The sequence below is a fragment of the Phyllostomus hastatus genome, unplaced genomic scaffold (assembly GCF_019186645.2).
Source record: "Phyllostomus hastatus isolate PE091 unplaced genomic scaffold, TTU_PhHast_1.1 phas_scaffold_12, whole genome shotgun sequence".
In the NCBI taxonomy this organism is placed as follows: domain Eukaryota; kingdom Metazoa; phylum Chordata; class Mammalia; order Chiroptera; family Phyllostomidae; genus Phyllostomus; species Phyllostomus hastatus.
Window position 1 is genome coordinate 21,646,834 of NW_025334007.1, and position 26,957 is coordinate 21,673,790.

Sequence of the window (26,957 nt, forward strand, 5' to 3'; positions counted from 1 at the left end):
TTCTCGGGGACCGAGGTGAGGGCGGACGCCCGGGCGGGTCAAGGACCGCCCGCCAGGGAGATGGCTCTTAAACGTCTCGAGGGCAGTGACCTCCTGTGCGACCTTGAAACGTGGGAAGAAGACTCAACTGTTTCAGTGGGTTCTGTGCTTGTTGAATTTTGAATTTATTACAAAAACTTTCCTGGGCACGGTGTGCATTCACCAGTATTTCGTATTGGTGTTCACGCGCCTAGTGTGCTATTCAGACGATCGTATCTGTTACAGCCCGATCCAGTATTTGCAGCACCCATGGGGGCACCCAGCGTGGCTCTGACCATATCATGGACGCTATTCCCCGGGCCGGACGTTACTTCAGCGAGGCCACTTCTGGCGATACGTCTAAAGAAACCCCACTCTCTGGAAGGAATCTATGCACCCCTACGTTCATTGCAGCATTACTGACGATAGCTAAAATGGGGGAGCAGCTCAGGTGCCCACCAGTAAGGCAGATACAACAGCTTGGGTCCATCGATACAATGGAATATGGCTCAACCACAAAAAGGAAATCTTACCAATGGAACAGCAGACAGGGACCCAGAGGGTATTATGCTCAGTGAAATACCTCAAAGACAAATACATAGGATTTCAGTTATACGCGGAATCTACAGAACCACGTAAATGAGCAAACAAAGGAGAAAACGAACTTAGATTTTTCACGGGCAGCACTGCACAGGTCTCGGTGCTACAGTTCACTCAGAGGTGCGCAGGCACACCCGCCAGCTCCCTGCGTGGCGCCCTTTTTAGTTTTCCCCTGACCTTGTGAGTCCTGAGTTTCACCTCCCGGTTTCGCTGCTCCTTATGTTGGTTAAGAACTGGAGTTTTCCTGAACGACGGCTCTTCCTTTATTATTATTATTATTTGGCTACTGAACTTAAACTGTGTCTTTTCTGCCAAGGTCCTTCACACTTCACACGCTGGGTGCTTTTGGAGCCGCACCACTGTGTTTCGACAGGTGTGCACTCTCTGCCACGAACTGTGGTCCCGCGTTCGTTTCTTGGGATGGCGGGAAGAGCTGGCATAGACGCTGTTCAGGCTCTAACCACCCGGAAGTCACTGTTGTGCCTGACTCTCCTTTGCTGCTCTGAAGGTAAACACATCACACATCCTAGCCCACCTGGCCAAATCAATATACCTAGAAATCCTTTTCCTGCCCACGCGACTTCTTGGTGCGCCCCCCCACCACCCCAAATTAAATATTTCTTGAGCAATATGGCATTTTTTAAAATCCTTTCTCTGTGCCAGAGCGTTAGGGATACTGCAGGGTGAATCCCATTTCCTCGGGACTGAGCTTGTATCAATTCCGTCGTCCCGACACTGAGCAGTGCGGACTCTGGCCCTGGTGTGATTCAGAACAGGGTTCTCTGTGTGTTCCGTGGATGTCATTCGGAAGTCGTCCAGATGTTCTTGGACTCCTCCTGCCCTGTGTTAGAACATGCCACAGTGCCTGCCATGTTGGAGAGCTCAATAAGTATGGGATGGATGGATAGGTGGGTGAACGGATGGATGGGTGGATGGTCTGATGGTAAAAGCATGGATGGATGCATGGGTGGACGGATTAGTAGACGGCTAAATGGTTGGACGGTTGGATGGAGGGATGGGTGGATGGATAGATGGATGGAGAGTCCAATGTATGAATGAATGAATGAATAAATGAGTGAATGAATGGATAGACTGGTGGGCGAGTAGGTTGGTGGATGGATGGATGGGTGGGTGGGTGAATGCTTGGATGGATGAATAATGGACGGATAAATGGAAGGTGGGTGGATGGATGGATGGTAGATGAAGCCAAATGCTAAAAGAAAAAAAAAGAAAAGGGTGGCTTCCCTCGTCTGTGCCAGTTACTTGTCAGGGATTTGAGAAAACGCCCGTGGTCATTTAAACGCGCTGCAGAACGAAGGCAGGCAGGCAGGCACAGCCCGGCACTCTGTGCAACGCCAGCTTCCCTCCTGATCTCTCCGGACGCACGCAAGCCGGCTCCGGAAGGAAGACCAGGGCGTCACTGCTGCAACATTTTAATCGCCTGCGTGAGCGTCGGCCTGACCCCACGCGCAGGCAAGACCAGACCTGAGTGCTGAGCACGGTTTCCCAGCCAGCGCGGGGCGGCGCCACGGCCCCCCCACACACACGAAGCCTCCTCCCCGGAGTCGCGGACCCGGGGCTCCGAGGTCCCTCCCGGGCGCTGCTTCCCTCTCCCACGGGCCCCGGCGGCTCAGGCTTCCGTTCCTCTCGCCCCCACGCCGTAGTGCGCACCCAGGGCAGCCACCCTCTCTCCGTGGGACACGGGTCGGGCATTATTCCGAGGGCTGATCACCACCCTCCCGACACACTCAAGGCTGTGCCCCCGGGGCTGTTTTCAAAGCCACCATCCGTGACTTCAGAGCAGAAGCCACCGCTCCGCTTCCACGGGCTGCCGCCACAGCTCAGCGTGGAGGGGCGGCCCTCGGAGATGTGCGGCCGCGCTGCGGGAGCTCACAAAGTCAGCGCACGGCTGACGAGGACGCTGGCTTGTGACATGAAAGGTCTGGGCTCCCAAGACTTGGGGGGGTGGGTGGGGGGATTCTCCAGAAAGAACGGAGTCGAGATGGACTGCAGGGCAGCGAGGTGACTGGCTGTCTGGAACTGAAACTGAGGTAGCAGCGCCCAGCACCCAGCCGTCAAGGGACACAGGCGGCCCAGGCCATGCATCGCCTCCCCGGACGCCGGGGTCGCCAGCAAGTTGTCCGCAGACCTCCCTCCCGCACCGTAGGCATGCGGGCCCTTGGTTCCTGGAAAGCAGCCGGGGGACCGGTTCGGAGGGCGTCCCGGCCGTCTCGCCAGCTGGAGCCCGTCTCCCGAACGTGTCTGGCGTGGCCCAGGTCAGGGGTCCGTCGGGGGCGCTCGGAGAGGCCCCGCCGGGTGTCACACCACGGCGATGCCAGCTGCCCCCACGCTTGGCACAGTCGAAAGGGGACTCAGGCTCCCGACGCTGAACGTTTACTGACCGAGTCCCCCAAGAGACGAGGGTGGTCGCGTCTGAGCCGGCGCGCAGGACGAATCCCCGCTGTTACTCGCTCAGGAGCTGGAGAAAGCGTGTCGGCGTGGGATCCGACGTGGGACAAACTCGGTGGCCCCTGGGTGCCGCTCCGCGGGGCGGGACGGCGGGCCAGGGCCCCCGCGCCCCACCACGAGTTTCTTCCTGCGGCTCCTGCCCACGACGCGGCGAGAACACCTGGTCTCTGAAGGCAGCCAGGTACGGACGGCTGGGCGGCTTGGCTCAGCCAGGCGCTTCGATCTGGGCTTGGTTTGGGTTTTGTTTTTTCTTTTTTTTTTATCTTGGAGAGGCACTCAGGTTGGGCGACCGAGCCTCGATCCCCCTAAACAGAGGCAGCGGGTGGGACGGCAGCGCCCCCCTGCGGAGGGGCAAGAGGAAGCTTTCCCGCCGCCGCGGCGGGATCTCCCAAAGCCCAAGCTACTGCAGGAACCGGTCCAGCTTCTCCTGGATGCGCGCAAAGGCGTCCCGGCCCAGGTAGTCGATGTGGCCTTCCTCCCACTTGCGCCTCTCCTCCTCCGGGCTCGGCTCCCGGGCCTTCTCCTCGATGGAGATCTCGGACAGCGAGACGGCCACGCCCACCTGCGGGACACAGGGCGACAGGGGGCCGCGGGTTGGGGGCTGCCCGCGCGCGCGCAGGCCCTTTCCACCCACGCAGCTCGGTGCTCGGGGGCGCGCGCGGAGCACCTCCGGCTTTCTCTCCAACAGAGCGTGCGTTTTAATCTCACAAAAATAAAATGGAAAAGGAGAAATCGATTTTGTTTCTGTTCAAGTCGTGTGGTTATTAGATGACTCTGGCCTACGTTTTTTTAAAAATGTTATGAAATCTCATTGCATGCGTGTTTGCTTTTTCTTAAGAATTGTTTTTCAGCCCTGGCTGGTGTGGCTCAGTGGATGGAGCGCGGGCTGCGAAGCACAGCATCGCAGGTTCGATTCCCAGTCAGGGCACATGCCTGGGTTGCAGGCCACGGCCCCCCAGCAACCGCACATGGGATATTTCTCTCTCTCTCTCTCCCCCCCTCTCTTCCCTCTCTAAAAATAAATAAATAAAATCTTAAAAAAAAGAAAAAAAGATTATGCCCTGGGTGGTATAGCTCAGTGGATTGAGTGCTGGGGGCTGCGAACCAAAGCGTCGCAGGTTCGATTCCCAGTCAGGGCACATGCCTGGGTTGCAGGCCATGACCCCCAGCAACCGCACATGGATGTTTCTCTGTCTCTCTCTCTCTCTCTCTTTCTCCCTCCCTTCCCTCTCTAAAAACAAATAAATAAAATCATTTTTAAAAGTTAAAAAAGGAAGAATTGTTTTCATTGTTTTGCACCCTGGCTGGTGTGGCTCAGCGGGCTGAACGCCGGCCTGCGAACCACAGGGTCGCGGGTTCCGAAACATCTAGTCTTCACCAGCCACCCCCTCCCCCCGGCTCCGCCGTTTCTGACACGGCCGCGCGAACACAGGGAGACACACATTCAGCGCAGACTCCCGCCACCACCCCGACCCCCAGCGACAAAGCCAGAGCCCCTGTGACTCCAAGGCCAGGCTGTGTCAGTGCATCGTCGTTGAACATAACATCGGCCGTGGCTCCCGTCAAACGCAGGCGCAGAGAGAAGGAAGTTTAGGAAGACAGTTTGGGAAGACTTCCACACGTGTGAGGAAGGGCGAGGAAGGACTCTTAGTCATCCCGAAAGAAGAAACCGCCGCGTGCTTGGTTTGCACCCAAGAGGCACCCCTGATTCTCCAGCTTCTAGACGAAGAAGCACTTTGGACCACGGATCGGCGGGCATTCCTTTGCAAGCTTGCTCTGTCTATGAGAAACTCAACATGAATGGACTTTTGCCAGACAGCTCTGAAAGGGAGAAAGGGCGTGATTACTGAGGACAGGCGAGGAAGAGAACCAGCCAGCAGCCCAGCGCCGGAGAGGAGAGGAGACACGTGGACCAGAGGCCCCAGGGGAGGCGGGCGGACTCTAGGTTTCGACACGGCGCGGCCGGAAATCGAGGTCACGCAGCAGACAGCACCCAGCAGGAGCCCCGGGCAAGCAAAGCACTGGACTGTCACCTCCAAGGCATCCTGAGGGCTGGGGTCCCCGGGGGCATCCGCGGGGGGCTCCGGGCTGAGTCCTGCAGGTGCGTGCGCCGGGCCGCCTCCCGCGTGGTCCGCCGGATGCTAGAAGCACAAGGGGACTCTCATTAGTCGGGGGTGGGCTTTGGAGAGTCTAAGCCAAAACAGCAGCCGGCTCTTCCTGGTGAGAGGAAGAGACAGTGAGTGAGGGGGTCCCACGGGTGGCGTCTCTGCCGCGCCTACGAGGGCTGAGATCCCGGAGCTCTCCTGACGCAGGAGGAGATGCTACGAGTCTGGATGAGCGGGACGGACAGGAACTTTCAGAGACAGATTCCGCTTGTCCCTACCACACGCCAACTACAGGGCATTTTCCTAAGACGGCCTGTCCGCCAGAGGAAAGAGGTCTCTCTCTCCTTGTGATCTTCCGCAGACAGCTGCCGACAGGTCACGTTACTGACAACGGTCTGCCTGCGTCCCACCCTCTGAGGACGCAGGTCAAGGAAGGCAGATTTAAACAAGGTTTTTGTTTCTGCTTTAAGATTGTATTGATTTATTTTTAGACGGAAGGGAAGGGAAAGACAAAGGGGGTAAGAAACAGCCATGGGTAGTTGTGTTTCATGCGCCCCCTACTGGGGGCCGTGGCCTGCAACCCGGGCATGTGCCCTGGCTGGGAATCGAACCTGCGGCCCTTTGGTTCACAGGCCGGTGCTCAGGCCGCGGAGCCATACCAGCCAGGGTGGAAGGCAGATTTAGAAAGACAAAAAGGGACATCGATCCTTGGGAAATGCCGGCATGAAACCTGGTGCCAGAGTCGCACTGATTTTTTGTCTAAGGAAGGGACTGGTAACTGCTCATTTTCTTTTCTAATTCTTCCCAAGAAGAATTAAGGGGAAGGGGAGGGCCCAACGGCCCGGGACACGTGACCAGGGTGCAGTGGACATGTGAGAAGAAAACCAGGTGGCCTCTGCAACCAGACAGCGAGGAGACTCATCCCCGTACCACGTTGCCCTGGCTGGGAAAACCGTGAAAAAAGTCACAGCTGTGACCGGTGTGGCTCAGGGCACTGAGCACGGGCTGTGAACCAAAGGGCCACCGGTTCGATTCCCAGTCAGGGCCACATGCCTGGGTTGTGGGCCAGGTCCCCAGTAGGGGGCGCTGGAGAGGCAAGCACATGGTGACGTTTCTTTCCCTCTCTTTCTCCTTCCCTTCCCCTCTCTCTAAAAATGAAAAACCAATTTAGAAAGAAAGAAAGAAAGAGAAAAAGAGAGAAAGAAAGAAAGAAAGAAAGATAGAAAAAGAAAGAAAGAAAGAAAAAGAAAGGAAGGAAGGAAGGAAGAGAGAGAGAAACAAAGAAAGAAAGAGAGAGAGAGAGAGAGAGAGAGAGAGAGAGAGAGAGAGAAAGAAAGAGAGAAAGAAAGAAAGAAAGAAAGAAAGAAAGAAAGAGAAAGAAAAGAAAAGTCACGGGGTAAAGATGACAACCATGGGGGGTTTTCCTTCACAGCCCGTGGACACACACAGGCTGAGATCTGCCCCCCCCCCAGAGAGGCGCCCGTAAGTGTTGAAAGCAGGGGTACCCAGCTGCCCGGGGTCTGTGTGACATCTGCGGGTCGGGGGCAAGGAGCTGAGACCGGGTCGGCCGTCACTGCCACGGAAGCCTCAATGTCGGACCCCCCTATCACCTGTTGTAAAAAAAAAATAATAATAACAAAAGCACGTTAGCCAACCCTGTATGCAAAGAGGCGCAGCCTCCCCGAAGACACCCCACTCTTTCCTCCTCCTGCGGGAGGAAAATCGGGGTGGACACGGACGATGGGCAGGCCAGACTGCCGGGGTCACAGCGCCTGTGCCGGCTCCCGCGTTCGGGTCGCACGCGGGACACCACCGCTTCCCCGTGTCCTGGCGGCGGCGGCGGCGACAGGGCGCAGGGGACGAGTTATCACCCACGGCCCCGACGGCACACACCCACCCCCTCGCCGAAAGCACAGGGGGGACCCTGCGGCGGCCGTTTGCCCTGGAAGCATGAGGAGAAGAGGAAAATGTGGGCAGCAGACACGCTTTAAGTGCGGGCGCATCTGACGGGCAGGGCATCGCAGCGATGTCGACCTTGCCTGCTTTGTGTCGGCGTCGGAGGGTGCCCTTGTGGCTGATGGATTCAGGGTGTGGCTTCCCTCGAAGCGGCCTTTGAAGGGATCCAGAGAAGTGTGTGTGTGTGTGTGTGTGTGTGTGACAGACCAGGCCAAGGAGCAAAAACGTCAACACCTATCCGAGGCAGGTAAAGGATAGACAGCGTCCAGCCGTCTGTTGCACTATTTTCCCACCGTCTCGTCGGGCAGTTTTCCAAACAGAAAGGTATGAAAAGGGGAAAAAAAGTTTCACCGCCGTGGGGGGCAGACTCAGCCCACCCGGGGTGAGTGTGGGCAGCTCCGGCAGGCAGCCCCTCTGTAGGACGAGGGGACTTTTGCAGACTGCCCTAGTTGTTATCTTCAGGGAATCAGGGGGTCCCCAGTGATTCGTCCCCGTACGTAGTGGCCATAGGTTCACTGAGGTATAATCTGCACGCTGTAAGTTGGAACACAGCTGAACTGCACCATTCAGCAAATTGTGACATGCCCAAGGAGTAAATATCTGTTTGTCCCCTAACTCTATACTGTGACCCTCTTTCCTCCACCATCCCCCCCAAAAAAAAAGCACTCATCGGTCTGTCACTGAAGGTGACGTTGCATTTCCTATAATTTTACAGGCACGGAGTCCTACCAGATGTACTGTCTGTTGCTCAGCGCCATGGACTCAGTTGGCAGAGCGGGCAAAGTCCGTGAGCCGTCTCGGTCACGCAGATTAAACCCACACACACAGGGAGACGTCCCCCACGCTCCCTGGGTCACGCACGCCCTCTGAGAAAACCCTCCGCACGATCTGCTCACGTTTCATTATTAACTGCCTATTGTTAAGGCGACGCGTGGACACGCACGGACCCAGCAACCCCGCCGTGGGGACCCGCCCTGCAGAAATAGCCTGCACAGGGCAAGGACATGCCCGCAAGGTGGCCCCTGGTGGAGATGTCGGGGTCGGCCAGCACCCCAGAGCGTCCACCAACGGAAGCACCCGTCCACAAATGGTGCCTGTGCGCGATTCGATGACGCGTGGCCCGAGAGAGAGAACGCACAAACGGCCGGTTCACTCGGCAACGGGGAGGCACGTCGCCAATACGTCCGTTGAAAGGGACCAGGCTGGCCCTGGCCGGTGTGGCTCCGTGGATGGAGCGCCGGCCTCGGATCGTAAGGGGTCGCCAGTTCGATTCCCAGGCAGGGCACGGGCCTGGGTTGCGGGCCACGGCCCCCAGCAGGGGGCGCGCGAGAGGCAACCACCCATGGACGTTTCTCTCCCTCCCTTCCTCCCTCCCTTCCCCTCTGTCTAAAAATAAATATGAAGAAGAAGAGAAAGGAAACAGACCACACTCACAACTGTCCGCTGAAGGATTTCGTTTGTGGGGAGTAGGGGTGCACCCTCGTCCGTGATACCGGTGTCCGGCCCGGTTTTCCCAGAACTGGCGGGATCCCGTAAGGTACCAGCGAATAGATGCTGATTGCTTTAGGGGCCTCCTCCGTCCGCAAGACTAGAGAGTCAGTGGGCGTGGCCGGAAGGCTCCGCGGCTGCAAGTCCTTGCACAACAGGACAGGCCAGACCACCCCCCGCGGCACCGCACCCTGCACCCACAGATAACATCGCGGCAGGCTGCAGCCTGTTCAGACCCAGCCGCAACGCCCTGCCCCACAACTGCCCCCACCGCCTCGACGAAGCTCCGCGCCCCCCAGCCCTCAGGGCCGGTGCATCTGGGCGCCCCCAGCCCCTCCCCCCCCTCGCAGGGAGAACCCACACTTTCCCCTCTGCCCCTTCTCCTCCTGGGGAACCTTCCCCAGCCCACGTGCCGACCACTCGGACACCAGCCCAGCTCCCCACAGCCGTTCCGGGTGCCTGCGGTGGGGCGAGGGGTCCTCTGGGTGACTCCCTGGGCCTGCCCGCATTCTGGCAATTTCGGTTCCCTCTGAAAATCATTAACAGGGATGCTTCTTACGGCTGCCCCCTTTCCTCGCACATGGAATTCTCCAACAAGAAGCTTTATTAAAAATAAGATGGACCTGGCTGGCGTGGCTCAGTGGATTGAGCGCGGGCTGGGAACCAAAGCGTCGCAGGTTCGATTCCCAGTCAGGGCACATGCCTGGGTTGCAGGCCACGGCCCTCCCAGCAACTGCACATGGATGTTTCCACATTGATGTTTCTCTCTCTCTCTCTCTCTCTCCCCCTCACTTCCCTCTATAAACAATAAATAAATAAAATCTTTGGGAAAAAAATGAACCACTTAACCACCCCCCCAACCCTGGGTTAAAAAAAATTTTTTCCCCCAGGAGGCGGCAGCGAGAGCCGTAATGCAACACGTGGCCAGTAGGGGGCAGCAGCGCCGCACCGTGAATTCCCAAGACGCCCCGGAGCCGAAGTAAAAGCGTGAATGTGTAGCAGACACTGTAACAGCGTCTGGACTTCGTCGCTTTCACAGGCTCCTCGTGAAACCTTCGCGGGTGAAGCAGGCGGTGTTCACGTAGTTTTTTGTTCATATTTTGGGTTTTTTTTTTCATGCAGGTTTTGAGTGTCTCTGCCACGCCTGCACACGCGCGGGGGCTCTCGGCCGGAGTCTCCGTGTCCTGCTCTGCAAGCGGGGGCGTCACAGCCCGCCTTTCCCTACCCCAGGTCCCCGGTAGGGGGCGCGCCAGACGCAACCGCCCGTGGACGTTTCCCTCCCTCTCTTCCTCCCTCCCTCCCTTCCTCTCCAACGAACAATAAATATGCAAAACGAGAGAAAAGAAATAGGCCACACTCACAACTGCCCGCTGCAGGATTTCGTTTGTGGAGTGTAGAGGTGCACCCTCCTAAGGGATACCAGGGAATAGGACACCAGCCCCCTTTTTGGGCCCGGTTTCCCACAACTGGCTGGATCCCATAATGTCTGGGTTCCGTGGGGTGGGGGGGGCGGGGAGCAGGGTCCGTATCCTCCCCGTTGACTGTGATTGGTTGTGAGTACTCTGTCCCCTCCCCTCCCCACCCCACCCCATCCCCCCAGCACCCTCAGGGGCCAGACACCCACCTTCCCCCCCCCACCCACGGGGACCCCCTTCCCCAATCCCTCCAGCGGTCACCGAACATTTCACGTCAAGACAAGACCGAGCCGGCTTGCTTTTCAGGACGAAAAGGGGCAGGAACGGACACCTGGGAGGCTCAGGCTGGCCTGCGAGGGGGGCCCTGACACACTCAGAGACCACCCTCCCCGCCCATGGGAGGGTCCGAAATGGAAGGTTAGGAGGTCAACGCCGGCCGCCACGACGGCGGGCAGGCACTGGCCTTTAGGGCAGAATCTTCCCTGACAAACATTTGTCCGTCGTTAGCGTGACTGGGTCTGTGTCTTGCCTTTTTGCATCTGTGATGACAACACCCCTTTGGGACGACAGGTAATGCATGTCCCTTTCCCCCACACGGCGGGGCAGCACAAGCCGAGACCACGGACCCCCTCACTGTTGTTGGTTGTCGTGTTAGTTTTCTACCGTTAACTACCCCGGGCCCACCTGCGTGGGTAAGACGAGTGTCTATCATTTTACCTCTCGTCCAATCCCAGAGGTTTCCTGCTTTGCTTCCTCCCGCCTCCCTGACGGACCCCCCATGGGTTTCTCGGAACCCCCTTACGCCTCCTCCCCGGGTGTAACGTATAAAATACGGTGCAAAACTGTCATGTTCTGGAGCATTTTCTCACTCCATGCAGGTTTCTGGCTTCCCAGCCACGGGCGTCCGATGGGCTCCGGTAAACTCGCAAACATTCCTCAGAGACGTCTGGACGTTTCTTTTTCTTTTTTCTTTCTTTTTTTTTTATCCATGTGCAGTTGCTGGGGGCCGTGGCCTGCAACCCAGGCATATGCCCTGACGGGGAATCGAACCTGCGACACTTTGGTTCGCAGCCCGCACTCCATCCACTGAGCTATGCCAGCCAGGGCTTGGAAGTTTCTTAAAGGGACCCTTTTCTGCCTTCTGATTTCCGCCGAGGGGCTCAGGCCTGCGAGACCTGCTCTCCCCGGAGCATGGAGCACTCGTCGGAGTCTTGTCTCGTACTGCAGACGGTTTTCTGAGGGGCCGCGAGTGAGGACTCCGGTGGCCTGCTGCGCAGGGGCTGCGTCCCCTTCCGTGTGCCCCTGGCCATGCTGGTTTTTCTGCGTGTTCCTGCGGGCGCGGCTGCCCATGGGGGAAGAGAGGGCAGCTCCATACATAACACCGCATTCCTCACATTCCTGCCGCGGGGTGGGGGTGGGGGGGTGCTGGCCCTATATTTAACTCCCAGCCGGCATTCCTGGGGCCAGGCCCACCCAGGGGGCCGGGCCCGGGCGGTGGAGAGAAGACATGAAAAACTTGAAGGAAAAAAAAAAAAGCGCATTTCCTACCACCTCCGTCTTCTTCCCTGTGCAAACCGGAGGGTCCTTTCCAACGGTGCAGGTTGGGGGGGGGCTGACACCACCACTCACAACGGATTCCTGTGCAAAGTGGATTCCATAGAATTGTCCGATAAAACCGGGTGCCTTCCACAGAGCCAATCGCGACAGTGTCAACACCGGCTGTTCGCAGGCAGCGAGGAACAGAGCTGGGAAAAGTGTGTGAAACACGGAGGCACAGAGGACTTCCCTTCCACACACCCCCAGACACCCCCCCCCCACACACACACCCCCCACCACTGTGAGTGAGTTCCCGACAGTGTCAGTAAGAATCTCAGGGACTTCGCCCGTGAGGATGTATCACGAGAAACCCGTCAACACGGCACACGCACCCCAATGTGCATGCTCAGAGATGGGCATGGAGAGCCAGCCGCCTCACGCACGGGAGGCTGTGCTCAGGTGTGCAAGTCGGGCGGGGGCGCCTCTCCTGGTCCCCGGACGGAAAGCTCCAGCCTCGGCCGGGGAAACGACAGGCGGGAGGAGGTGAACCTGCAGGTGTCCTGCTCCAGGTGGGGCTCTGGGCCAGGCCTTCCCTCACGCAGGGTCCCGTGCCCTGGCCCTGGCTGAGCTGCCAGGAGCCCTAAGCGCACCCCACTCTGAACTGCAAAGTTTCGGGGCTCCCCCGAGTATTGAGGTCAGAAGCAACACCTGTCCTCAGGTGCGTGTATGTATGAGTTTCCTGCAACAAGGGGCCACACAGCAGGGGCCTGAGAGCTGGCCTGAGACCAGCTCCGCAGGTGAGAAGCCCCTCGCGGGTCTCCCCGGGGTCACGTCCAGGTGTCGGCAGCACTGGGTTGCTTCCGGAGGCTCCCGCAGGGGACCGGGCACCTCACCTGTTCCAGCTTCCAGAGAGCATGGCGCCACCCTCAGCTTCCCTGGTCCCACCCCCTTCCTCCGCCCTCACATCCCCCTGTTCCCAGGTGCCCTGGGATGATACTGACCCCCTTCCTCCCCCTCTGCCCGGGCCATCCGGGACCACCTCCCCAGGCCCCTGACCCTTTGCGTCTTGCAGCTGTAGATTTCGGTGACAGGTGACCTGCGATGTGCTACACCTGCCTTTCAGGTGTGCACGGCAGAGACCTGAGGCCTCTGTCCGCCCCTGCGAGCGATGCACCCACCCAGGGCACTGCCGGGTCCCTGTCCCCACGCAGGGGAGTGCCTTTGGGGTGGCGGATCGGGGCGCAGACCCCTTGGGGCCCCCACTGTGGGGTCCACCACCACCTGCACCCGCCCAGGGACCTGCGGAGATGCCGGACCGCGTGCGGCAGAGCGGGCTGGAGATGGGGTGCCCCCCGGCCCGGCCCCTCCCAGGACCCCGGAGGGGGGGTCCCTGCTCTGTCCCCGCGGGGACCCCATGTCGGACGGCCCACCACCACACCCGCATGGGTGGCGTGCAGGTACTCACGAGTTCCGAACGGCTTTTTAAAGGGGAGGGTGGGGCCTCTTTCACAACTGGTGTCAGCTCCACAGGGTCCTCAGGGGGCCAAGGCTGGTGGGCCCCTGCCACGGAGTCCGCCCACGGCCCTTGGGCGGGGGGAGCTGCCTTGGCACAGGGCACCTCAGTGCCGCCGACTCCGGCCTGCAGCGAAAATGGGACACGCTCAGGAAGTTGCCCTGAGCTGGTTTCAACGCTCGGGCTGCCGACACCCACCCATTCTCCGCGTGGCCCACGAGCCCCAACCCTGCCACCTGTATTTGCTCGACGTAAGTTCCCCCCGCCCCAGTGAATGCCGTGCCCCTGGAAGGCACCCCCAGCACCTCCACGTGACCCACACCCGTGCTGAGCTGGCCGAGCCCACAGCCGGGAGCTCGGGAATCAAGAGCGTGAGATGCCACAGCCCCCGGCCGACCACACGGCTGAAGGACTCCTGGTGATGAGAGCGCTCGCCGAGTCGCCCGTGTGGAAGCACACAGGTGGCAGGTGGCCTCTGACGAAGCCGCTGCCTCCTAGGTGAGAAGGACCCCCCATGCACCCCCCACACACACCTGTGGGCGGAGCTAGACTCTACCTCGGCCCGCAGTGCCCAGCCGAAAACACCGACACAAGTACGTTCCTATCCGCCCGAGTTGAAAAATGAGGGAAAGGGTCAGCTCCCAAGCCCGATATTTATTTTCTGATACTTGTGTTAAAGAAGCAAATTTACAATCAAACAAACCCCACTCTCCCGGGGAAGTCTACTGGTTAAAAACTCATCACACAATATATTCCGGAGACCGAATCTCAAAAGGCCTTTGGCCGGGCACATGACTTCACATCCAATCCACGGGACACACTTCATGATCTGGAGCATGAAAGGTTGTCATTACATATATATTTTTTTAAAGATTTTTTAAAGATGTTATTTATTTATTTTTTTAGAGAGGGAAGGTGGGGAGAAAGAGAGGGAGAAACATCCATGTGCAGTTGCTGGGGGCCATGGCCTGCAACCCAGGCATGTGCCCCGACTGGGAATCGAACCTGTGATGCTTTGGTTGGCAGCCCGCGCTCCATCCACTGAGCTACGGCAGCCAGGGCTTGTATATATATTTTTTACCAGCAACTAGCTGCCAGCGATTTTTTAAAATCCTCTCCACGCGCTCCCTCCGATTGCCACGTGAGTGAGAGACAGAGGGAGGTGTCTCCTCGCACGAAAAGGTCATCAGTCATCTGCAGGCACTCATGAGACAGGCTCTCTCCTTGATGAAGCAGCTAATTTACATAATTCATTTTCCCTGCATTATTTATGGGTCGGTCCTGGACTAGGGCAGCAGCAGCCTTTCTGCTCGTCAGAGTCCCTGTTCGGAGTCCCCGAAAGGTCACCTTTGTCCTGATGACCTTTCCGCCCGAAACAGACTCTGGGGAGAGGCAAGGGACCCCTTTGGGGGCCACAGACGAGGGGTCCATTGTGGAGAGCTTCTCTCCGCTCTCGACTCTTGCTTTATTTTCCAAAATATGTCGTTTAATTTTATTTTTTTCCCTCACCCAAGGATGCACTTATCGTTTTAAGACAAAGGGGAGGGGAGGCAGAGAGGGAAGGAGAAAAAAATATGGATCTGTCGCCTCCTGCGTGCGTCCAGACTGGGGATCGAACCCGCGACCTTTTGGTGTCCGGGACAATGCTCCAACCTATGGAGCCACACCGGCCAGGGCTCAATTTTGTTTTAATAAAATTAAAGGACCTCTGGCTGGCGTAGCTCAGTGGATGGAGCGCGGGCTGCGAACCAAAGTGTCGCAGGTTCGATTCCCAGTCAGGGCACATGCCTGGGTTGCAGGCCATGGCCCCCAGCAACCGCACATTGATGTTTCTCTCTCTCTCTCTCTTTCTCCCTCCCTTCCCTCTCTAGAAATAAAGAAATAAAATCTTTAAAAAAATAATTAAAAAAAAATTAAAGGACAGTCGGCATACAACGTGAGATTACCTTTAGGCGTGCCACAGAGTGCTTCAACACTGCGGCACCTTACACTGTAACCATCCTCTGTCCCCCCCCGTGCAAAATGATGACAATATTCGCAGCGGCCACAGGCCAAGGCGCGAGCCGCCGCCCTTACCGTGTGTGCGGCCGGCGCGTGGCCCTCGGCGTCCCGGACGCGCCCGTACAGAGGCAGCACGCCGCGGTGGAAGATGTCCCACCAGAGGCTGAGGAAGGACAGCTGGTGCGGGGGGGCCAGCCCGGGCCCCTCCTGCGACACGGAGCCGGTCTGCGGGTTGTACTTGCAGTGCCAGGGCTTGGCCGCCCCCAGGAAGTGCACCACCTTGGCGCCGGAGCCGAACCTGCGGGGCAGAGGACACCGCGGAGGTTCTCCGACGGCGGCCGGGCGGACACACGCGTGACGAGGCGTGTCCAGGGCGTGTCTTACGGCTTTACCGACACGGTGAGATCACCTCAGCTTTCCCACACAGTTGTTTAAGCGAAAACTTCAAGGGATTGCTTAAAGATGATAGTGTGGGGGTATGGCTTTATTATTACTATTATTATTATTATTTTTAATTTTTAAAACATGATCTATGCGGGCGGCATTGCAGTTTGAGAATCCCGGGAATGAAACGTCACCATAACCCACGGGGAACAGCCCCCCAAACTGGGAACGATCAATGAAGGGTTTGCTAAAGACTGACGCCGTAGGAGGCGAGGTCATCACCATCTTGTTACAACCACAGGGACACAGTCCAGGGCGGGTTTTGCGGCACAGGAGGTGACCTGCCCCACCCCCCCCCCGCCCCCCAAAAGGCTGGCTTCTCAGACAAGGTGAAGAGTTTTTCCCGGTCAACCTTTTCGGTGTTTTCCGTTATCGCCCACAGCCCACACCCAGGGACGTTTTTGTTTATTTATTTTTCCTTCGGTTAGTTATTTTTTATGGGGTTTTTTTTTCATTCCATTGCCTCCAGCTCTTCCCCTGTGACAGGCGTGAGCTTGCTCTCCGTGTCTGCATCTGTTTCTGCTTTTTAGTGTGTTTGTTTGTTTCTTTTTTGAGATCCCGCATACAAGTGGGATCATACGCTATTTGTCTTTCTCTCTCTGACTCATTTCACAATACCCTCCAGGTCCAACCACGTTGGGACAAAGGGTAAGACTTCCTCCCTTTTCATGGCTCAGTAATATTCCACTGGGTGTATACACTGCATCTTCCTTATCCACTTGTCTTATGGGTGGACAGCCAGGTAGCTTTCGTATCTTAGCTACTTTAAGTAATAGGGTAATGAGCACAGGGGTGCACACATGTTTTCAAAATAGTGTTTTTGTTTTCGGCAGAGAAGCATGCAGGAGTGGGAAGGCTAGGTTGTATGGCGGCCCTACTTTTACATGTCTGAGGGGCCTCCATGTGGTTTCCCACCGTGGCTGCCCCAGGCTGCATTCCCACCCCAGGCCCCGCCCCTCCCCGGACACCTGAATAGACATTTCCCCCCTCCCGCCCCGGTAATTGCCTTCTGATGAAATGGCAACACTGCGGTAGCTCTGCATCCATGTGCATCCCACACGGGCTTTGTACGTTAGAAAGGATTCGATGTTTTCACGCCCAAAGCACCGGTGCCTGCCTCCTGGTGGGGACTATGGCTCTTGTGACAGATACATGCTTGAGACTTATTTATTCCCTTTCTAGGTTCTTCTCAGATGCTCCATGTCCCTTTAGAACCGGTGGGGCGGGGGGGTGGGGGGGGGACCTGCAGCAGCAGCCGAGGGCACCCGCTTTGGCCCCAGGGCCGGCTGGCATTCTGAAAAGTCACTGAGGACCGACAGCGTCGTCCTGGAGGAGTCTCTCCAGACACATTTCACCGCGCCAGAAAGGGGAACTAGACATTGCAGAGTGTCTTTTGCAATGCGTTAAAAAAAAAAAACAAAAAAAACCAGTGCCTAATATGGCAACACCAATGTATTCAAGTTATCCCATAACATCGCTGCCCACTACTAATTACAGGCATTAAAATTATTTTGGAAATATCTGTTCCCCTCCCTCCAGAAAAAAAAAATTGTCAAAAGGTGGCACTGATCATTGTAAGCTGTTTCCTTCTGTGTCCCCCATTCCATGCATACACGGCTCCATCACATCCTACAGTCCCTGGGAAGTGCCGCTGTCGGCTGATGAAAAAAAGTGAGAGTGGAAAAACGAAGCGAAACACCACTGTGGAATTCGTTTTTTCAACCTGTCCCATGCAGGCGCGCGCGGGGGCAGCGCGCGGAACCCCCCAGGGGTTCCCTGGGCAACACTTTGGGAACCGCCCTCGCAGCAAGGGGCGGGGCCTCGGGGGGACTCACTGTTGGAACGCGGGGCTGTAGGTGTACGCCGCGTTGCTGCTGAGGTTATAGACGAACGGCAGGTGCTTGCGGATGTCCGCCGTCGGCCAGCTGCCGAAGAAACTGTTCAGCAAGCCCTGGTCGGCCCCTGCCGGACACCCGAAGTCGTGTTAGCGGCGCGGGACTCGGGATGGCCGCGCGCGCGCGCGCCGCGCGGGGCGGGGCGGAGCGGGGCTGAAGGGCGTTCAAGGTCGGCGCCTCCCAGGCTGCGCTCTGCCCCAGGCTGGAACGTGCCCCAGGCTGGAACCTCCGTGGTTCTCCAGGGAGGATTCGGGTCCGCGGCATTCATTTTTTATGAGTTACCACTTAGTGCATGCCATGAATAATTGACCATTTACGGTAAAACTAGGCATTACTCTGAATATCCATCCCATGCACCGTGGTGCCAGGACTTAATACCAGTCACACGCTGAAAAAAATAATACCATGAGCTCATACCGTTAATAGCAAACCATTATTTTAAAAATGCACATTGTCTCCAAAATTCTCCACTGATCGGCCAGAACACTAATAATAAAATTGCTTGCCCTGGCTGGCGTAGCTCAGTGGATTGAGCACGGGCCTGTGAACCAAAGGGTCACGGGTTCGATTCCCAGTCAGGGCATATGCCTGGGTTGCAGGCCAGGCCTCCAGCAGGGGGCGTGCAAGAGGCAACCACACATGGATGTTTCTCTCCCTGTCTCTCTCTCTCCCTGCCCCTCTCTCTACAACTTTATAAATAAAATCTTAAAAAGAAATGCCAACTGTCTTCAAAATCCTCCACCCCACCCACAACGAATTCCACCTTACAGTGACCATGCTTTTTCCACCCTGTTCATGAACTCCTCCTTAGCGAGAGATGATCCATGTCCAGTATTTGTTTTTACAGGACCAAAACTCTAGCCATTTTGCCGTCGGTTAATGCCCATTCAGCCAAACCGTGGGCTTCTGGTCGGGTCAGCTGAATTCTTCCCTTTCATTCCGTAGCAAAGGCTGGCCACCTAAAGTCTGCACCGGCTTTGATAAATAAAGTTTTATTGAGACCCAGCCACGCTCATCTGGGGAAGCCTCGTCAGTGGCTACTTCCCCTGTGCAAGGGTGGAGTTGAATATTTCCCACAGATGTCGCCACAATGTGGGTCACCTGGCCCCTGTAGATGGAGAAAGGTGTGCCGACCTGCTCTGTGCGATCAGGATTGGGGGCCAGTCCTGATACTGGTACAAGATATTCCCAGGGGACTTTTGCTGCATATTGGCTGACTCTATCGCTTCGTTTCTTCCTGTCACCCTGCTGGCTGTTTCCTTCCATCCAGGTCTTTAACTCATGTCCCCTTGTCATTCGGAGACCCGGGAGGGCGGGGAGGGGGCTGGGGGGGGACTGGGGGGCGGGGTTCACGCACCGTCAAAGCTGCCGTGTTCCGTGGCGTGCCTCAGCAGCTGCCGGTGGGTGTCCAGGGACGGCTGGAAGACGAAGACCCCGCTGTTGAAGCAGTCCGGCCAGCCGGGGTCGGGGGCCGCCGACAGCTCCCCCCTCTCGAAGAGCTCGTCCACGTTGCACAGCACCTGGCGGAACCGAAGGTGGGGACCTGCAGCCAGGCACCTGGTTCCCAGGTCACACAGGTGCAGGAGAGGCTGGCGGACGGGCCAGGCGGCGTTGGGTGATGGGAAAAAAAAAAACCCTGTGCCCGATTTGTGTCAGTAGCTTTTTTCTCTCAACCCTGTCCAGTCCTGTGTGCCTAACATTTTGGCCGCTGAGGGACGGAGTACCTGGCAGTGGTCACACAGCACTGGAAACTCCCTGTCATGTAGTGACATTGTGCACACGGCAGAGTCATACAATGTAACATGCCGCACAACCTATGACATACGTGTTGGGGATGACGCTGTGTTCACCAACCCAGCACCAGGGGGATAAAAAAACAAAACCCCAAAAACAAAAACCCGGCGGGACATAAGTATATAAGTGCCTAACACTTGATCCATGCAACAATGTTTACTGGTTTCCGTGTTTACTGTGCTACATTCTGATTGTTAGTTTAAAGGACATTGTTTCTGCTTCTATAAAAACGAATTTGCTGGGAAATAGTGTGCCCTGTCACGCTGGCAGCAGCCTCACACACGGCACACTGACTGTGTCCACCTCCAAACCGTGTAAGGACGCAGACTTCGGAGCGCGTCCCGGCCACGAAGGGCTGGAGAGGCCTGCGGGACTCGGACGGCTCCTGTTTATCTCAAGCAACGGGAGCCCCAACGTGTGTAAAAACAAATTATTTTCTCGGGCTTCCGCATGGCGTGCACGGCACTTCACTGCGCGGCCTCTCACCGAGCAAAGAAAACGGCACAGACTCAGCAACGCAGAGGCGTGTGCGTGAATATAACGCAATCCACCGCGTTTGGGAGCTTGGCGACCTCATGGTGGTCCCGTAAAGCACCTCTCCACAATCATTACTCTGATTGTGCCTTGCTCTCATTTCCCTTTGGGTCTCTGTGTGTGTGTGTGTGTGTGCGCAAAAAAGCTACTTCTGTCTGTGCAAAACCGCCCCAAGAGTGGGCACGCCACGCGCCAACTTCCGTTAGCATTGCGCCTTGGCAAGGGGTGTTTTGGAGAGCGCCCTCCCCGCAATGCCACCGCGCAGGTGCAGTCCCCGAAATGACCGCTGGGGGCGCCAGAGCGCAAGAGTCCAGGCGTTTTCCCGTCCAATCAGGGAGACAACGCAAGGTGGATTTTTAATGGGTTTTTTTTTTTTTGGAATTATTCTGGTTTGCGCAAGTGGAATGATGTCATTGTAAACGGCTCCAGGGGAAGGAGACGAGATGGCACTCCAGCGCAGGTGGGGATGCGGTGCTGGGCGCGGGCAGAACAAAGGAACGCCCGTGCTGCGGACAGGGGCCTGTGGCCGTCGGGGCGCACGGGCGCCCCGCCCCCCACCCCGCGAGTGGCGCTCCTCACCAGCGTGTCCGCGTCCAGGAACACGCACTTGCTGTAGTGCGTCAGCGTCCAGCAGTGCAGCTTGGTGAGGGTGACCCCGAGCTCGGGCCGCCTCAGGAAAGCCAGGTGCACGTAGTCGGCGCTGTCTATCAGGTCCACGGTGACCACCTCGTCGAACACCTCGGACAGGACGAGCCTGGGGAAGACATTGGTGGGATAGCAGGAGGGCGGGCCGGCCTCGAACCCGGGATCGGTGCCTGCCTTCGGCGGGACGCGCCGGCTGCGGCTCACGGCCAGGGAACAGGAGTCTGGGTCCCTCCCTCCACATTCTCTGCAGCCTTACAGATCCTGGCTTTCTTTGTATTTTTTTTTTAATCCTCACCCAAGGAGACGCTCACTCATTTCAGAAAGAGAGACAGGGAGAGAGAGAGAGAGAGAAGCATGGATGTGAGAAGCATCCACCCGCTGCCTCCCGCGTGCCTCTCGACTGGGGATCGAACCTGCCCTCACCGGGGATCGAACTTCTCTCTCTTGGTGCCCAGGACAGGCTCCAACCCACCGAGCCACCAGCCCAGGGCCTGGCTTTGTTTGTCTTCCATGCATGCCTTAGAGCTTCGCACACTTTTTCCGCTCATGCTCGAAAAGGATGCAGACTCAGACAACCTGACAAGACTGCTCAGAAATGACTTAAGAGAGACCGAGTCAGGTGGGCGCTTAGGAAGGCACCTGTGTTTGCAAAGTGGGTGGCAGTGAGCAGGGAAGGTTCAGCAGGTAGCAACCCACCGACGTTTGTGGCCATGTCTACCGGGGTTTGCTTTCCGTGTTGAGAACACAGGTTGTTCGTTGCGTACAAGTTGGAGAGGGAAATGGTGAAACACCCGTTACCCTCTATCCGAATGAAATGTGCCTGTCTTCTATGTACTGGTTTTTGCTTGCATATTATTTCAACACAGCCTACGAGATCTTGTGAGGATAAAAAAAAAAACAAAGGAAGAGGGAGGAAAAGGCTAACAGCACATGAAAAGGAAATAAGGAGCCAGACAGGAGAAGCTCCCAGTGGCCACAGCTGAAAGAATTGGACCAACAACATCCATAAGAAACCCGAAAGGTAAAATGCATATTCACGGGCATGGACCGATATCAAAATGAAATGAATACATAAATGGGCACCAAGGGTAGCTATTCTTCACAGAAAAATCCCAAGTAATAAATGTGGAAGGAAGGAGGGAAACAGAAAATTACCATTACTGCGGAAAACTGCACAGGAACAATTTTGGGGGGTCAAGATTCTGCTACAGGCACTAAAAACCCAACTGGTAAAGATTTTGAGGAGAAACAGCATGTTTAAAAGGGGATTGTAATCTGTCTCCCTTGATTAGAATCGTGGATACGTGTGAATTAAGTCCTACCAGTTTATTTACTTTTTCCTTTTAAAATGTATGATGCTTTTTTGCCCTGGCTGGTGTGGCTCAGTGGATTGAGCACCCGGTTCAATTCCCAGTCAGGGCACGTGCCTGGGTGGCAAGCCAGGTCCCCAGTAGGGGGCGCACAAGAGGCAACCACACATGGATGTTTCTCTCCCTCTCTTTCTCCCTCCCTTCCCCTCTCTCTAAAAATAAACAAATAAAATCTTACAAAAAAATTGATCATACTTTCTTCTTCTCTGTAATCCTTCCCCACCTTTCACTGCAAGACTTGTATTTTTATTTCTTCCTTTCCATGCATTTTATGCCTTGAAAGTTGTCAGTTACACCCTTCAGTGGCTCCTTCAGAGCTCCCCCAAATCTCCTGGACCGTTCCGGCCGGGAAACCCTGCCACTTCCGAGTAGGGTGCTGGCCACCCGCCCTCGCCTCCTCCGCCACTCAGTGGGGGGAGCAAAATGTACATACTCCTACCCGCCCCATGGCCCCAGGGGGCATCAAAGCCTCCCCACAGGTGCTACTCTCAGTTGTAGCACATACCTGGAGGGAGTTCCCTCCCTGAATAAGAGTTGAGGGTCCTCTAAGAGAGTCTTGATATCTATCGACCATATCTGTCCATCATGCGTGCCTCCATCCAGCATCCATCCATCTATCCCTTCCCTGCCCGTGGTCCAGGACGATGGACAACGCCTAGGCGACCTTCCTCCTGCCAGAGCCGCCCACTGGGCACAGGCGTGTCCCCAGGTGTGCTTACCTGAGCAGCCTGGACACCTGAGGCGTGACCAACACCACCAGCTTCCGCGTGGCCCTGTGGTTCCTCAGGGACTGGCCGAGGACCAGCGCCCCCTGGCAGTAGACGTCGTTGGTGGCCAGCGTGACGAACGCCTGGTCGGACACTGTGGGCACAGAGGGACGAACAGCGGTCACTCTCCTGTGACATCTCGTGGGACGGCGCCGGCGACGGGAGCACCCCTTGCTCTCCTAAGCCTCACGACGCACACAGCGTGGCCGGTCGACATTCTAAAACGTTTGCCAGCAACAGTTCACATGTGTGCTTTCATGTACACACACACACACACACACACACACACACACACACACAGAGGAAATTCCAAGGAACCCTAGACGTGAAGATAAGCCACCCAGAGCACAATGCACATTTCCTAGCTCCGGCCAAGGAGCCCGGTGGCTTGGAGTGTCGTCTGGATACCCCGAGGCTGGGGGTTCGATCCCTGATCGGGGCACAGGGAACGATCAACCAGCAAATGCGTACATGGGCCAATCCTGCACGAGTCAGCAAAACAACAGACTGATCTCTCTCTCTCTCTTCCTCTCTCTCGAATCAGTATATAAAAATAAACAAACTAAGTTTCCTGGTGCTAAGAAGCTAAGAGGCTGTGGGTGCACAAGGCTACAGCCTTTTCTTTCCTTCTGCGCGGAAGTCTCCAAAGTTCACCTCACGTATTGGAACCGTCCAAGGAATCAAAGCAGAAGAGGCAGCAACAATCGGATTATCTGCTTTCCAATGAAGATGCCCCACCCCCACACCCCCACACCCCCCACCACCCGCCCAACTCAGAAAGAATGCTGCTCAGGGGCGGTTCCATCCTGCACAAACCGGTGCTTGCAAAGGCCGCAGCTCCAGGGTCTAGGAGGCCGAGGCGAGGGGAGGGAGGAAAACATATCATTTCATTCAACCTCACGTTCTCCGTGTCCCGTCTCCCCAGGAGGGGCAGGCAGGCCAACGGCACGAGAAGCAGTCTACGGCAGCATGCTAAGTCCGAGTGCACACTCAGGGCGCTAGCCAGTGCAGGGACTCTCAAACTCCAGATTCTGGGCCCCCGGGAGCTGGTTGCCGGGACAGAGGTGACGGCGGGGAGAGAGATCTGTGGCTGGCGCAAGCGGCCGGGCGGCCGGTGGAAATTACAATGCGCCGCGGGCAGCGCTTGCCGGGGCACACAGAACTCCGTTCCTGAAGACCCAAGGGTCCCCGCCGCAGGCCCCACGGCGCCCGGGGCCGGGCAGCCCTCGGAGCAGGTGGAGCACAGACGCACAGACGCACAGACGGGCGGAACGTGACAAGCCGAGACAGTCTCCGAGCTCCGTTTCCCCCGGAGGTGACGCCCTGACAGGGACAGCGCATCCGAATTAACTCCCCAGCGAGCCTGTCCCCGCTGGAGCCTGTCTGTACCGTGCTGGCGGGGGGCGTGTTTTGTTTGTTTGGGGGCTTTATTTATTTATTTTTTTTTGGCTCGAATTAAGAAGTTGTCAGGATCTCTGACATCTCTGCCGTGAGTGACACAGCTAGCTCCAGGAGTGAAAGTCTGCAACTCCAAAGATACTTCTCATCTCTCTGTGTATGGTCCATCATTTATCTATTGTTCATGTGTATATCTATCTACCATCTATCTATCTACCTCTATATGGTATTTATCATCTATATCGATCTATCATGGCTCTTCCTACCTATCTACCACCTATTTGTGGATTGAGCATCTATTTCTCTAACACATACCATCCACCTCCGCCTCTTTCTAGCCATTTACCTGTCCGCCCCCGAACTATCCAGCTGTCTAGCTTTTTCAACAACCGGCGGAAGACAGCACCGCGTCGCCTTTCGAGGTGCGCGGGGACCCGAGGTGGCCGAGGCGCCGGGGCAAAGGCAAGGCCCAAGGGCGGCGGGACGCGGCCGTGGGGCAGGACGGGGCGCCACACCCACGGGGAAGCAGAGAGAGACAGGGCCGGGCGGAGGCGGCAGCTGGGCTGTCTCCGCGCCCACGAGGGACAGCGACTGCCCGTGTGGCGGAGGAGGCGCTGACGAGACCGCAGACGCAAGCCGCGGAGGCACACTGTGCGGCGCGGCTCCCCCGGGCGCAGACGCAACGCGGCAGACCCGCGCGCGCGGGAGCTCCATCCAAAACGCACAGACGGGCCAGAGGAGTCTCCTCGCACGGAGGAGGAGGAGGAGGAGAAGTATCCAGGTGGCTTTGCACGGAAGAAGCGGCCAGCGACAGGCCGATGGATTACCTACTTGTCCGAGGTCGCCGCTTTCGAGGGGGGCGCCTTTGCACGGGACCTGGCAGCGGGGCGCAGAGGGGAAAGAAAGAAACACCCTTTGTCCTTGTTTCTGCAAACCCAGGCGAAAAGGAAGAAAGAAGAGAGAGAGACAGAGAGTCTGGCGACACCCCGGCTCGCGGAGCCTCAAGGTCCAGGCGGCTGTGCGTCTGGTCACACAAACCCGGGAGGCGTGTTTAGGGCGGCCCTGCCCGGCCTGGGCCGCGCTCCAGCCGTCGCCCCGCAGCCGGCCCCTGACATAGCAACGGGCTGGCGGGCCCTGCCTCCCCGCCGCTGCCCGCTCTGCTCAAAGGTGGTGTTGTGCCCCTTGCCACGGGCCGGGAACCCACACGGAGGCGTGTGCACCGCACGTCCTGGGGCTGACGGAGAGGTGTCCGCAGGTCCGGGGCTGAATGCGGCCATTCTGTGGGCCCCGCCAGCCTCCCGCGGGGGTGGGGGGGGGCAGCGTGGTCTTGCACCGCGGAGAGCTCTAGCCGTGAGGGGGTTGGGGGGGGGGACAGAACAGCCTTTCTGCCCCGCGCTCCCCGGGAAACAGCCCTTCTTCTTCCTCTGCCCCCCACACGGCCACTTCTAAGGCCGGACCGGAGGGACGCCACCACGCAGAAGCCGCTTGGGCACGGATCGCATTGCTGCCCAGAATCCAAACTTTGTAAAAACAAACAAACAAACAAACAAACTGCCTGTGCACAATCAGGTCTCACCCCGGAGCGGGGCTGTTTTAAGGATGCCAACCCGATCCACAGCACTCGCACGAGTCCAAGGGCAGACACACACATGAAAATGAACGCGGGCCCCTGGGGACCAGACTGGGCCGCCGACGCAAGAGCCACGCGCCCTCTGTCTGGACTTGGCGGCCTGCGGAGGGTTTAACCGCGGACCTTTACGGGAATCACGACACAGGCGCGGGGTCTGAGCTCACGAGAACCCCAAGGCACTGCTTTCCCGGAGTTTGGGGCCCGGGGGCGCTGCGCCCTTCGCATCTGTTTCCACTCACCGGGAATCCGAGATACCTCAGCGCTGTGGCCGAGGAACTTGCCCACTGAAACCCCAGAGCTGCCTTTTTTTTTTTCCGCAGAAGGAGAATGGTGAACTCTGAATGCCCCCACCAGGCTGTGAGCCGCTCCTCCCCACCGCTGCAACATCCCCACCTCCCACTTCGGCGGGCGCCGCCAGCTTCCCCACGCTCGGACACGTTGGTCACGCAGGCGCTGGGAGACCAGGGGTTTGGGCTGACCGTGGCGCGCGGCGGGGCTGTGCCCAGTGCACACTACTCCCGCGCGTGCCAGGAGGCACAGAGACAGGCTGAATGGAAGGGGCTTCGGCTCCCCGACTCACCCGGCATGGTCCGAGGCTCCGCGCGCCGTGGGCGCGCTGGGTGGACTCTCCTGCTTGTAGCCCGGCCTAGCAGCAGCGAAGTCTCCCGGGAACCGGCGCCGACGTCCAGGCCTGCGAGACACACCCGCGGTGCAGCTCCAGCCCGGTGCCCACTTCTCGCTCCGAGTCACCTGGGCCCCGCGGAACCCCGGCCACCTCCGAGACCCCTGCGCCCCACCCCTCTTCCCCCCACCCGGCGCTTGGGGGCAGCCTTTGTCTGCCGGCCAGGCTCCCCTCGTACCCCTGGTCCGTCCCGGAGCCATCCCGGTCCCCGCCTCGCGCCGCCCTTCCTCCGGGCTCCTCAGGCCCGTGCGGCCCGCTGCGGCCCGCCCCTCCGGTCCGCTCGGCGCGCGGCGTCCCTCGGTTACCTCTTCCCGCTGAGGTCCACCTCCGCGCTCCCCGCCCCCGCACCTCACCGCCTCTCCGCACTCCGGCAGCCTGGCGCGCTCGCCCCCTCCGCGCCCACGAGGCTTCCACGCTCCCGAACCGCTGGGTCTCCGGCTCCTTCTGCGCGCTCCGGCAGGCTGTGTCTCCGGGACCCTTCTGTCCCCACCCCCAACACCTCCCCAGCTCTCAGGCAGAGCGGCTCCACCGGTCCCGGGAGGCCCCGCGGACAGGGCCCAGCGATTGGTCGCTCTCCGGAAGCCCAGTCCCGCCTCTGGCCGGCCCCTCGGGCGCGGGTCTCCACCGCCCCGGCTCCCCCGCGCTCGCCCGGGCGACTCCTGCGGCCCCGGGGGTGCCCCGCCCCAGCCCCGTCGCA

General features: G+C 58.0%; 1 protein-coding gene across 4 annotated transcripts; it reads right to left on the reverse strand.

Moving 5' to 3' along the window:
- Nucleotides 1-541: 541 nt before the first annotated feature.
- Nucleotides 542-26,957, reverse strand: GYG2 (glycogenin 2). Of its 4 annotated transcripts, none has more exons than XM_045856062.1 (11): nt 26,614-26,957; nt 26,159-26,269; nt 22,503-22,644; nt 20,348-20,522; nt 18,798-18,960; nt 17,381-17,507; nt 15,177-15,399; nt 13,053-13,226; nt 6,698-6,802; nt 5,121-5,228; nt 542-3,649 (listed from the first exon to the last, which is right to left on the reverse strand). In XM_045856062.1, exons 2-11 carry the CDS (start codon nt 26,163-26,165, stop codon nt 3,488-3,490), a joined length of 1,386 nt encoding a protein of 461 aa, XP_045712018.1. In that variant the 5' UTR covers nt 26,166-26,269; nt 26,614-26,957; the 3' UTR covers nt 542-3,487. The 4 variants fall into 4 exon arrangements, with proteins under 4 accessions (XP_045712018.1, XP_045712017.1, XP_045712019.1 ...); XM_045856061.1 differs by having other exon boundaries at nt 26,609-26,957; XM_045856063.1 differs by having other exon boundaries at nt 26,566-26,957.

What these genes read in the sequence shown, in the direction of transcription:
- GYG2 (XM_045856062.1), bottom strand. An exon ending in CAGGTGTCCAGGCTGCTCAG is followed by an intron (nt 20,523 to 22,502) that starts GTAAGCACACCT and finishes TGTCTTCCCCAG; the next exon opens with GCTCGTCCTGTCCGAGGTGT. An exon ending in GCCCTCAGGATGCCTTGGAG is followed by an intron (nt 3,650 to 5,120) that starts GTGACAGTCCAG and finishes TGTGTCCCGCAG; the next exon opens with GTGGGCGTGGCCGTCTCGCT.